At 47.8% G+C, this 13,029-nt stretch overlaps 1 protein-coding gene across 2 annotated transcripts in view; it reads right to left on the bottom strand.

Annotated features, from left to right (window-relative positions):
• The window catches only part of PRKAR1B (protein kinase cAMP-dependent type I regulatory subunit beta), a 155,579-nt gene that overhangs the window by 122,591 nt on the left and 19,959 nt on the right, over positions 1-13,029 (bottom strand). For both annotated transcript variants that reach the window (XM_040441954.1, XM_040441955.1), the window contains exon 3: positions 2,198-2,368. In XM_040441954.1, coding sequence (XP_040297888.1) covers positions 2,198-2,368 — 171 coding nt within the window. The remainder of the gene's footprint in view (positions 1-2,197; positions 2,369-13,029) is intronic.

Below are 13,029 nucleotides of genomic sequence, written 5' to 3'. Positions count from 1 at the left end.
GAGGATGGAATCGAGACGGGTCCATAGATTTCTACTGGGCGTGTCTCCTGCAGCGAGGAGAGAGAGAGAGCGATATGCAAGTTCTTCTCCCTCTTTGTACTAGGGATCTCAGCGCACAGACCCCCACCGATCACAACTTTTGATAAACTTTTGTGAAAAGTTGGTGGCACTTTAAAGTGTAAAGCCAGTCTAAAAATGGAGTTGTCCAAATGGGACAACCTCTTTAAAGGGACATCTATGGGATATTGATAGAATATGCCATAAATGTCCGATAGGCGAGGGTGCCACCTCTGGAGGCCGCTCTTATCTCAAGAATAGGGCCCTGAATTTCACCATTCACTGCTATGGTACTTCCAAAAACAGCTGAGTGATCTTGCTCGGCTATTTTCACATATCCAATAGCAGTGAATGGAGAGAACGCCGTGCATTACAGTCACTGAATGGAAACCTTATTGTAAAGTTCCAGAGGATGAAAATCTGTCCTGGGGTGTGGTGTGTTACCGGAGCTCAGACAACTGCATTGAAGGCTACTTCTACACCAGCGTCATGGATCAGCAAAAACGCTTCAGTCACAATAATACAACCGTCTGCATCCGTTATAAATGGATCCGGTTGAATTATATTTAAAATAGCCATGACACAATAGAAAACGGATCCGTCCCCATTGACTTATATTGTGAGTCATGACGGATCTATCTTGCTCCGCACCACATAGCGGACAGAAAAACGCTGCTTGCATCGTTATTCTGTCCGCGATCGGGATGCAGCCAAACGGAATGCATTCTGGCGCACTCCGTTTCATTCAGTTCAGTTTTGTCCCCATTGACAATGAATGGGGACAAAACGGAAGCGTTTCCCCCGCCCCCCTTTCCCTATTGAGATCCTATGACGGATGTTAATAGCGGAAAGATAAAGTGCTGGTGTGAAAGTAGCCTTACCTGTAATGAGTACCTTTTCATCCTGTGGAAGAGAACAATGAAGGATTGCATTCAATGACTGCAACCAGTGATCCTAAAAACTATGCCCGGGAGGCGGAGCTTCACTGTGAAGCGCTCTGTGAATTGAGCTGCTTCACAGCCCCTCCCCTCTGAGTGACAGCCGAAGTGGTCTCCTGGTTGGAAGAGACTGCTGTCACTCAGAGCAGAAGGGAGGGGCTGTAAAGCGCATAAATGCAGAGAGCACTTCACAGTGAAGCTCCGCCTCCTGGACACTTGCAGGACAAAATCTAGTCTGATGATAAAAGCGCCACAAAAAGTGTGGGGGTCAGTTACTAAACTGAAATTAGGCACTAACCGTTGCGCCGCTATCTGCGACTTCGCCCCTGCTCACGCCAGGTCTAAAATTGTGGGCATGGCGTGGGCAGGCTGGTAGGACTGTCTCATTCATCATTTTCTACGCCTGTTTTAGGCATAGAAAATGGTCTAAATGTTAGGAAGCGGTCTTACATTTAGAACTGGCGCTGGAAGTTATGGACAGGCCGGCGCCTGTTCCTAATTTCGCCGGAACCACTGCCAGCGCAGGGCCTTTATTAAGACCAGTGTCTAAAATGTGCCCCTGTGTTTGTACTGCTTACCCCAGCCCCTACCTAGAGCCGTCAGCAGTTTAGCATGGTCAAAACTACTGACAGATTCCCTTATACATAGAAAGAGAAAATCCTCGATCTCTTAGGCTATTTTCACACTTGCGGCAGTGTGATCCGGCGGGCAGTTCTGTCGTCGAAACTGCCCGCCGGATCCGCCGATCTGGATGTGACTAAAAGCATTGCAAGAACGGATCCGTCTCTCCACTTGTCATGCGGACAGACGGATCCGTCTTGTATCTTTTTTCAAATTTTTACCGGTCTGCGAATGCGCAGGCCGGAAGGACGGATCCGGCATTCCGGTATTTTGAATGCCGGAATACATTCCTATGGAGAAAAATGCCGGATCCGGCATTCAGGCAAGTCTTCCGTTTTTTTTCGCCGGAGATAAAACCGTAGCATGATGCGGTTTTCTCTTTTGCCTGATCAGTCAAAATGACTGAACTGAAGACATCCTGATGCATCCTGAACGGATTGCTCTCTATTCAGAATGCATGGGGATATACCTGATCAGTTATTTTCCAGTATAGAGCCCCTAGGACGGAACTCAGTGCCGGAAAAGAAAAACGCTAGTGTGAAAGTACCCTTACTCCAAAGCACTCTTGCTATAGACATTACCTTTCTGACATAGGACACGGCATCCTCCTCTGTGTACACCTCGGCGCTGACCCCCCCTCTTCTGCGCCGGGCTTTAACCACAGGGTTCGGTGGCGGTGGAGAGATTTCATCATCGTGAGAGTCGGACTGGGAGTTTGACTTCTGCTGAGCCAATATCTGTTTGCATTCTTCCTGTAAAGACAGAACGACAGCGCTGTAATAGTATAATCCACATCTCATCATTATACATCGTATTATTACAATATATATATATATAATATAATATAATATGGGATATTCCCAACCTCCACAGGATATGCCGTAAATGTCTGATAGAGATGGGTCTCACCCCTGGGACCTGCACCTACGTGAATAGCACCAATAGAACCCTATAGTGATCTAAGTTCAGTTCAAAACCTTGAGGGGTGCAGGAGTTGCAGCCTTAAAGGGGACCGGTCACCTCTCCTTCCAATGTTTGCATTCCCCATGTAATAATCATTCTGGAGCATCTGTTCTTATGACGCTATGCTGTGCCATTCTTCCATTATTCCTGCTAGAAGTTTATGAAAAGTACTTTTGGGTGTTACCCCAGCACTGATTGGATAGCGACTGTGCAGGGACACACCCCAACCGGTAACACTCAGATCACATAACAAAGGGCGCACAGTTGGTCCATAATAGTAATAAAAAATATCTAAGTGGAGGTGATAGGTGCCAGGGTGGTGACCACGGTGATGTGCGTCACATTAGTCGGACCTCCGCTGACGGCATATCCTAGCAACGGAGAGCCGGATCCATGACATGACGGACACCAACAGTGGCTGACAGTTTTCATAAAATTCCTGCAGGAATAATAGAGGAACGGCACTACACAGAGTCATGAGAATAAATGCACTAAAACAAACACGTCGGGGGAGGTGACAGCTCCTCTTCAGCATACACTATGATGGGCAGGGGCTCATTCTCATCAGGTTCCAAGGGCGTGCTGGGCTAAGCTTTTTCTGTATTATCAGATGAAAGCGCCAAAGTGTTTGGTCCATAGAAAGCTAGGACTTTGGGATATTCGTCCCAGCAATACTACAACCCAACAGTGCCTCTAGTGGACACGTAATGACAGAACACCAATTTCACTAAAATAAAAGAACCACTAAACAAAGACAGTATGCTATTTCCAACATCTGATATTGGGGCATTTGTATCACAACAAAAATATAAAAAAAATTACCTAAAAAAAAGCCTTCCCTATACCTGCCCCTAACACCCAGCTAGTTTATAGCTCCTCCCACCCAGCTAGTTATATACACACTCCCCTATCACTGCCCCTAACAATGCCCAGCTACTTTATAGCTCCTCCCACCAGCTGGTTACATAGACACTCCCCTATCACTGCCCCGCCCATGGACATAACATCACAGGAAATAAGAAAAAGCTGCATGGACATGGTCATGTGACCACAGCCTGGAACGGGAGATAGGAGCAATAAAGGGAAACAGAATGCATTACAGCTAACTTCATAAAGGATTATTTTAAAGGAGGTAGATGCAAACTGGAAAACCCCTTTAAGAGTTTGGGGACTACTCCTCTGTGAAACCCTTTGTTGAACAGGCACAATGCTGGTCCATTAAAAAGAATCTAAGTGGAGGTGATAGGTGCCAGGGGGGTGGACAAGGTGATGGGCCTCAAGGTGATTGAGGTGACATTAGTCAGACCCCCACTGACGGCATATAAAGGTGCCAGGGTGCTGGCCATGGTTATAGGCACCAGAGTGACTGAGGTCACATTAGTCGGACCCACCTGACGGCACATATAGGTGCAAGGGTGGTGGGCACGGTTATAGGCACCAGAGTGACTGAGGTCACATTAGTCGGACCCACCTGACGGCACATATAGGTGCCAAGGTGGTGGCCATGGTTATTGGCACCAGGATGACTGAGGTCACATTAGTCGGACCCCCCTGAATGCACATATAGATGCCAGGGTGGTGGCCACGGTCATAGGCACCAGGGTGACTGAGGTCACATTAGTCGGACCCCCCTGACGGCACATATAGGTGCAAGGGTGGTGGCCACGGTTATAGGCACCAGAGTGACGGAGGTCACATTAGTCAGACCCCCCTGAAAGTACATATAGGTGCCAGGTTGGTGGCCACGGTTATAGGCACCAGAGTGATTGAGGTCACATTAGTCGGACCCCCCTGACTGCATATATAGGTGCCAGTGTGGTGACCACGGTGATAGGCACCAGGCTGATTGAGGTCACATTAGTCAGACCCCCCTGACAGCACATATAGGTGCCAGGGTGGTGGCCACGGTTATAGGCACCAGGGTGACTGAGGTCACACGAGTTGGACCCCCCTGACGGCACATATAGGCGCCAGGGTGGTGGCCACGGTTATAGGCACCAGGCTGTTTGAGGTCACATTAGTCGGACCCCCGCCTGCAGCATATCCTAGTGATATACAGTATTATCCCAGAAACAGAAAACCAAAAACAACGGAGAGCAGGATCCTAATATTTTTTGGGTGATTGTCCTTTATATTTTAGGAGGACATAATAATATTATTATTAATTCCCGGCACGCACCCCATATAATGAAGCCTGCGTTCTCCGTAGCCCACCCCGGCTTGAGGATACGGCAGGCGGATCACGTTGTCTCTAGGCACTGGATGGAGCGTTTATCTGTGAGGCTCAAGTGAGTCAGTCCAGATCCGAGTAATACGATTACGCACTCATATTTCCTGGGTAAATGTCAAAGCAATTTCTGCTCATAGATGTAATACAATGTTGAAAGACTTTCCTCAGATCTGCCCGCAGTTATTAAAAAATTGATACCCGACGTGACCGCGAAAATGAGAGAAACGGGGAAAAATGAAACCTGGCGGAAAATGATCTTGGAAATCGCAATCAAAGCATATTTTATCAAATACTGCTGCTGGCCCGGCGTGGTCAAGCAGAGAAGTCACGTGTAATCCCCTCCACCTCTGCTGCTCCATCTGTACTGAAATGATCAGGAGCACGAAAAGTAGATAGGACCTGCTGAACCTTGTAGTTGAGGACAGCTTAAAGGGGTTGACTCGTCACAAACAACCCCTTTAAAGGGCATCAGTTTTGTACCTATGACACTGGCTGACCTGTTACATGTGCACTTGGCAACTGAAGACCTCTGTGTTGGTCCCATGTTCATATGTGTCCGTATTGCTGAGAAGAATTAGGTTTTAATATATGCAAATGAGCCTCTAGGAGCAATGGGGGCGTTACCATTACACCTAGAGGCTCTGCTCTCTCTGCAACTGCAGCTCCCTTTGCACTGTGATTGACAGAGCCAGGTGTGATGACGTTTTCACTGCCTGGTCCTGTCATTTAAAGTGCAGAGGACGCAGCAGTTGCAGGGAGAGCAGAGCCTCTAGGTGTAATGGCAACGCCCCCGTTGCTCTTAAAGGCTCATTTGCATATATTAAAACATCATTTTTCTCAGCAATGTGGGCACATATGAACATGGGACCAACACAGATGCCTTCAGCTGCCAAGTGCACATGTAACAGGTCAGCCAGTGTCATAGGTGCAGATGCCCTTTAATGGAGTTGTCCGGTTTCATTATATTGATGACCTATCCTTAGGATGGGCCACCAATATCAGATCTGTGGTGGTCCAACCTCTGGCACCCCCTATCTTCATCCCATTCACTTGAAGCTGTACTTACACTGTGTCGCTACTACATCCAGGTAAACATTGAAGAGGACGTAGCAATTGCACAAACGCGCAGCCTCTTCAAACAGCTGATCGGTGGGGGCGTCGGGAGTCGGACCCCCCACTGATCAGATATTGATGACCTCTCCTGAGTAGAGGTCGTCAATAGCATGAAACCAGACAACCCCTTTAAGATGAGAGGCACTGGCATAATCCTCCGCAGTCATCTGATTATTTCTCAGGCATGTAGTATTACATGGCGACCTGTAAAGCATGGACGGTCCGAGTCTGCCAGAGCAAGAGTCACTGCTCTCAGATCTCTCTCAAAAAGGGGGGTCCCCAGCAGACGACACCCCTGTATGACCTGCAGGTCTTGCACCGACAGAATGTGTACATGAGGGGTAACACTAAATCTGTCCATTAAATGGCTTGTTTTCTGCACTTTTCACCAGTTTTCCCCTCTGCAGCTCCAGGAGGAGTGTGGATTAGCTGCTACAATGTCTCCTATACACATCATCACACAGGGAAGAGCAGAGAAGACCCAGCTCTCTCCCTCACACCTTTATAAACAGCAGCAGCATGGGGGACATTATACAGGAATATCCAGCAGTGTAGCTGTGAATACAGCAATGGGGTGAGAAAGAAAACGTACAGGAGCATGTGTGTGTGTCGTATATGAATCTCTGCCGAAACTGCTTGCTGGAGTTCTCTGGATAGAGCCGCGGGCCTGCAGGACCCCATTGGCTATAATGGGAACCAGCGGGGTTTCAAAAGGGGTGCTTGCAAGAGGTGGCGCTGGCAAGGTGGGTCTCTTCCTTGGGAGACACTTTTTTGCATATTCTTTCCTAATGGTGCATTGCCAAAAAGTCTCCAGACCACGGACTACTTCCAGTAAGTCTCCGCACAGGACTGGTCTCTTTAAGGAGACTCATCACCCTGCCTAAGCCGCTTCCAAGGCATCGCACTGAGCCGGCCAAAATCAACTCCGTACTGATGAGGGACAAGCTCCCCGAAACAGCTGCCTACAGATGGATATCTGACTTGGCTACATTTCCATGTCAAATCTCAAGGCTTGTTGGAAAGCCTGATCTTGACTCATAGGGAGCCACTTCCACAAGGTGGCGCTAGAGAGATGGTTCTCCTTGGGAGATCCCTTTTAGTATATCAAGGTTGAAAGCCACAAAGTCAAAAATTCAAACAACAAAGCTAGAACCAGCCCTGTACCTCACATGGATCCAGAGATCTCCCCATTCATTGCTCGGCTAGATTTATATCAAGTTGACAGCTCAAGGGGCGTGTCTTTTCTGCTGCAGCTCTCTCCCTATCACAGCTCAGGGGGTGTGTCCCTTCTCCTGCAGCCCTCTATCACAGCTCAGGGGGCGTGTCATTTCAGCAGCAGCCATCTCTCTAACACAGTTCAGAGGGCATGTCCTTTCTGCTGCAGCTCTCTCTCTCTCTCTGTGCACCCTACCTTACGGATACGGACCCATTCACATGTTTGGGGTTCACAATCCAGAAAGTCCGGTGCGGAACAGAGGCACGGAAGCACTTCGGAGTGCTTCCGTGGGCTTTCTCTCGGTGCCTCCACACCGCAAAAAAATAGAATATATTAAATTTTTTTGCGGTGCGGACGGATCACGGACCCATTCAAGTTGAATGGGTCTGGACCCGTCTGCGGCAGCCGCATGGATGTTGCCCGTGCATTGGGGACAGCAAATTGAGTTCCCCAATGCATGGAACGGCCGACCAACGGCCATGCGCATGAGGCCTGACTGTCCCAGCAACAGTAGATATGGCTGGTGGCAATTAATGGATGCAACTGAGCATGTGCGACCACCTCAGCAAAGTGGACAGAAAAATAAGGAGAAGAAAAAACAGCATGTAGACGTCATTAAATAGCTCACTGGCTAATAGTACATTTTTAACCACATGCAATTACAAAAGTATTCAGCTCCAGGAGCTGTTTTGAAAAATGCTGAATATTTTTTTGGACAACCCCTTTAACTATCGAGCTACAGCGGCAACCCAAAGGGCTACAATATGTTTTATAAAAAATCTTCTAGACCACAGCTGTCACTCAATAGTTAACATTAATCGGTAGCGCTACAAAAAGTCACAGTGTAGTCCAGCCCTCAACCTGTCACATGACCCCTGGAGGCAAACTATGGAGGTTCCTATTAAATGACACCAAGCAGAGATCTTGAAAGCCGCCAGCAATTAATACACAGAGTTTTTTGAGAAACTACCGTGACTTTTCATTATAAAATAAATACCCTAAAAGGAGATGTCTGCGTTAGGGATGCTATTAGAATAATAAAAACTAGGGTCCATTCACACGTCCGTAATTTGGGTCCGCATTCGTTCCGCATTCGTTTGCGGACCCATTCACTTTCAATGGGGCTGGAACGGATGCAAATCCACATTTCCTGGATCCGCATCCGTTTTTCGGGATCCGCATCCGTTTTTTCGGGATCCGCTTTTTCGGGATCCGCAATTTAGTTCCTGGAAAAAATAGAACATGTCCTATTCTTGTCCGCAATTGCGGACCAGAAAAGGCAATTTCTATTATAGTGTCTGTGATGTGCGGATCCGCAAATTGCGGATCGCACATTGCAGGTGTCCGTGTTTTGCGGATCCGCAAAACACTTACGGACGTGTGAATGGACCCTTATTGATACTCATTTTCCCAAATTCCCTACGTTTAGCACCTCCACTTCTATCCTCCCTGCCGCTTCAACCATGATGTCACGGCTCAGCGGCACATGGCATGAGACTGCTGAGGCCAGTGACTGGTTGCAGCGGTCATGTGTACTGTTTGCCAAGAGGACAGAGTGCGTGCAGCAAAAGGAGAGGGTTGAGTATAAGTTTTTTTAATTATACTAACACCTTTAAATTTGAAGATGTCCCAGCAATATCAGTCACAAACAACAATATAAACCTAACGACATAAAAGAGCAAGTAAACCACACGTGTAAAGTGGCTACAAAGACAAGTCCTACTCTTTCAGAAACTTCTCCGTAGATGTTCCTTTCAGGACAGACCACCACAGACCATCCAGAGCAGTCTCTAAACACGTCACCCTGCTGACAACCACAGTATACAAGAAGCAGGCAAAAAATATGATGCACAGTGAAAAAAAAAAGTTGGGTTTACCATGTGATTCAGCGACCGCTCGAGCCCAAGCACCCTAAACCAAGAGCAGTGGCATCACTGGGAGCTTATGTATCAGTGGAGTCTCGCTCGGGGACATCTTCCACCCATGAAGTCCTTGGTCACGCTGGATATCTCCAGGGCTGGTATCTTCAGAAGACATCCTGGTGTCCCATAAGCCCTGCGGCGTTAGAGGACTTGCGGAGAGGACGGGTCCTTGTGCACGACCGGCTCTCCAGACATCAGTTAGGAGGCGTACTGTGGCGTGTAGACCCGGGTGCGGAATATTTCTACAGTAAACAGCTCGCTATTCTTACGTTACCATGACGACCGGCCACTTCTCCAACTCATGCTCTCTATTGCACGGATCATTTTAAATAGCTCCAAATCCTGGCCACTTACACCTCGGGTGCGCACGATGCCATTTCTGGGGTGGTAGGAAGGTGGAGGGGCTACAGACAAGCTTAGACGTTATGGAAAATAACAGGATATCTCCAAGGCCTGTCTACATGAAAGGGGTCCTGCGGGCTCCAGATAATGAGGAGCTATCCAGAGGATAGGTCATCAATATCAGATCGATGGGGGTCCAACTCCCAGCAATATAACAAAATAATAGCAAAGACAGGTGCACTCTGCGGTCTTACTGAACCCTCAAACTGATTTTAAAATTGAGAGATTAGCCAACATGTCCTACGGTGGAGGACATGTCTGAGCCCGAGCACCGCGCCAAGGTTTCTCAAGTAGCTTGGGGACCTAACACTCACCTACCTGAGCCGTATTGGCGATACCAGGAGCTAGTGGGCAAATTACAGGAGCATGAGGCCGACTCACAAACAACTCACCAGTTACCTCCAGTTACCTTGGCGCGGTGCTCGGGCTCAGACATGTCCTACACCGTAGGACATGTTGGCTAATCTCTCAATTTTAAAATCAGTTTGAGGGTTTAGTAAGACCGCAGAGTGCACCTGTCTTTGCTATTATTTTGTTATATTGTTATATTGATTATCACATCCACATAATTGCTATCTTATGTAGGATGTCTATTGTGGTACTTGTGGTCCGCTGCGGTCATCCTCCACTGTATGCATTTTTGCTGGGATCGTCATTAGCAACGGGCCACAAGTGCAGGATTTGCTCCCCTATATATATATATGCACAACTGCATGTGGGTTTGAGCACTTCCTGCCTGTTTAATACCACGCCATTCTTTTCAGTTTCCAACTCCCAGCACCCAAACCCATCACCTGTATCGGGCTACTGCTGCATCGGAAACTATACTGGAGCTGGAGGCAGACAGCTTTGTATGCCATCTAGTGGCCATGCCGGGGTACTGCAGCTCAGCTCCAATTCCTATGCAGGAGCCCCAAACTGTACTAGAGCTGGAGGCAGACAGCGCCATATGCCATCTAGTGGCCATGCCAGGGAACTACAGCTCAGCTCCCATTCATATGCAGCAGCCGGAAACTGTACTGGAGCTGGAGGCAGCCAGCGCCATATGCCATTTAGTGGTCGTGCAGAGGTACTACAGCTCAGCTCCCATTCATATGCAGGTACCGGAAACTGTACTGGAGCTGGAGGCAGACAGCTCTGCATGCCGTCTAGTGGCCATGCTAGGGTACTGCAGCTCAGCTCCCATTCCTATGCAGGAGCCCCAAACTGTACTGGAGCTGGAGGCAGACAGCACCATGTGCCATCTAGTGGCCATGCAGGGGTACTACAGCTCAGCTCCCATTCATATGCAGGAACCGGAAACTGTACTGGAGCTGGAGGCAGACAGCTCCGTATGCCGTCTACTGGCCATGCTGCAGCTCAGCTCCATTCACTTTTGCAATTTACGTTTGACCAACAGCTACGGCATGCATCAGTATTTTTTGTCGGAGGCCCTTAAAGGGCAGATATGAACCTAGCCAAAGGCACTTAAAAATAAATTTATTGCATCCTTAGGGTATGTCCAAAAGGTCAGGTTTGGAATCTAAAACCAGGAGTGAATTTAAAAGAGTTGTATCTGTCCTTTATCCTTCCACTCCTGATTTAGGCTTCCAAAACTGCATGCAGAAACCTGACCGTGTGGCCGTACCCTTAGAGATAAGCATTTATGACGTCTGTACCCGTGCACTGCCGGCGCCGCCCAGGACTCCAGCCCTCAGTCTATTGACATTCGAACCAGACGTCTTACACACAACCCCCGCGGACCGTCCTGCTTCGATAACGTGGGTTGATATGTGAATGTGGGATGAAACTGGAGGGTGGTGACAAACACCCCATTCACTGAGTCACCTGCCCTCCCCTCAACACAAGTCCTACCCATGTTGGTCCGATGCCCAGGAGTCCCCAGTTCACTCTGCAGATCCTATTCCGTAGTGTGGGCGGAATTCTAAACAAACTCATCGTCTTCTGCATTTAGATTTCATTTTATTTTAATCGAGGTAATTTAGAAAATGAGCGTGGGGCAGGATAAAATCCTGATAAGAATTACAGCATCTCACCAAAAATTAACAAAAAAAAACTAACTTGTTGATTTAAAGGGCACATACCAGCAGGATCAACCCCATAAACCCAGGCATACTACCTAGTGGGGTTGATCCTGCTGACTAAAATGATGCCTGTCTTGTGAAAATCGGTTGAGGCGTTCCTGGGAAAAAAAGACATTTATGTATTACGAAAAAGAGGACTTCAGTGTGTCAAGGGGCGTGGCCAGCACTGGAAATCCGAGGCACCCTGAGGGATAGGCCCCGCCCCTTAGTGCACTGTAGTCCTCACTTGTATAAAGAATAGAAGTCTTTTTTCTCGGGAACGCCGCAACCGATTTTCACAAGACAGGTATCGCTGTAATCAGCAGGATCACCTCTACCAGACAGTATGCCTGGTTTAATAAGGTTGTTCCTGCTGGCAGGTGCACTTTAACTTTTTAATTTGTTACTGATGAGGGCCAATTTACTAGACAATTAGGCCTCTTTCACACGGGCGTCGCGTGTGAGGGCCGGATAAGATGCGGGTGCGTCGCGGGAAAATGCGTGATTTTTTTGCGCAACTGCAAAGCGTTTTAATGTGTTTTGCACGCGCGTGAGAAAAATCGGCATGTTTGGTACCCAGACCTGAACCCGGACTTCTTCACAGAAGTTCAGGTTTGGGATCGGTGTTATTTTCCCTTATAACAGAATTTTTTTTTTACTCACCTCATCCACTTGTTCGCGCAGCCCGGCTCGTCTTCTTTCTTCTTCTTTGATGACCTGGGAGGAAAAGGACCTTTGGTGACGTCACTGCACTCATCACATGGTCCGTCACCATAGTGATGGACCATGTGACGGACCATGTGATGAGCGCAGTGACGTCACCAAAGGTCCTTTTCTCCCTGGTCCTCAAAGAAGAAGAAAGAAGACAAGCCGGGCTGCGCGAACAAGTGGATGAGGTGAGTTTAATTTTTTTACATTTTTTTTTTAACCCCTCAAGCCCTAATTTACTTAGCATTCTGTATTAAGAATGCTATTATTTTCCCTTATAACCATGTTATAAGGGAAAATAATTAAATTTACACAACACTGATCCCAAACCTGAACTTCTGTGAAGAAGTCCGGGTTCGGGTCTGGGTACCAAAGATGCAGATTTTTCTCACGCGCGTGCAAAACGCATTAAAACGCTTTGCACTCGCGCTGAAAAATTGCGCATTTTCCCGCGACGCACCCGCATCCTATCCGGCCCTCACATGCGACGCCCGTGTGAAAGAGGCCTTACACTTCAAATATTGTTTAGTCTGAAAAAAACATCTCATGTAAGGGATGGGGGGCGCTGTTGCCTTAGAATCTATGAAGAATATTTGCCATTAGCGATGGTGGAAGGTGGTACTACAAGTAGCAGACGACATTTCTAATAAAATAGTGACAGATGTATTACATTGCATAATAAGCAATAACAGTTTTTATTTTCATCCTGCGAGGCAAATTTTACTCTCTAAAGATTAATGGCGCCACGGCAAAACTTGGGGCCCAACTCCACCATGACCACTTTCAGCAGCAAGTT

The sequence above is a fragment of the Bufo bufo genome, chromosome 7 (assembly GCF_905171765.1).
Source record: "Bufo bufo chromosome 7, aBufBuf1.1, whole genome shotgun sequence".
Lineage (NCBI taxonomy): Eukaryota > Metazoa > Chordata > Amphibia > Anura > Bufonidae > Bufo > Bufo bufo.
The sequence above is the reverse complement of the archived record's forward strand: the minus strand, read 5'-3'. Positions and strand labels throughout refer to the sequence as shown.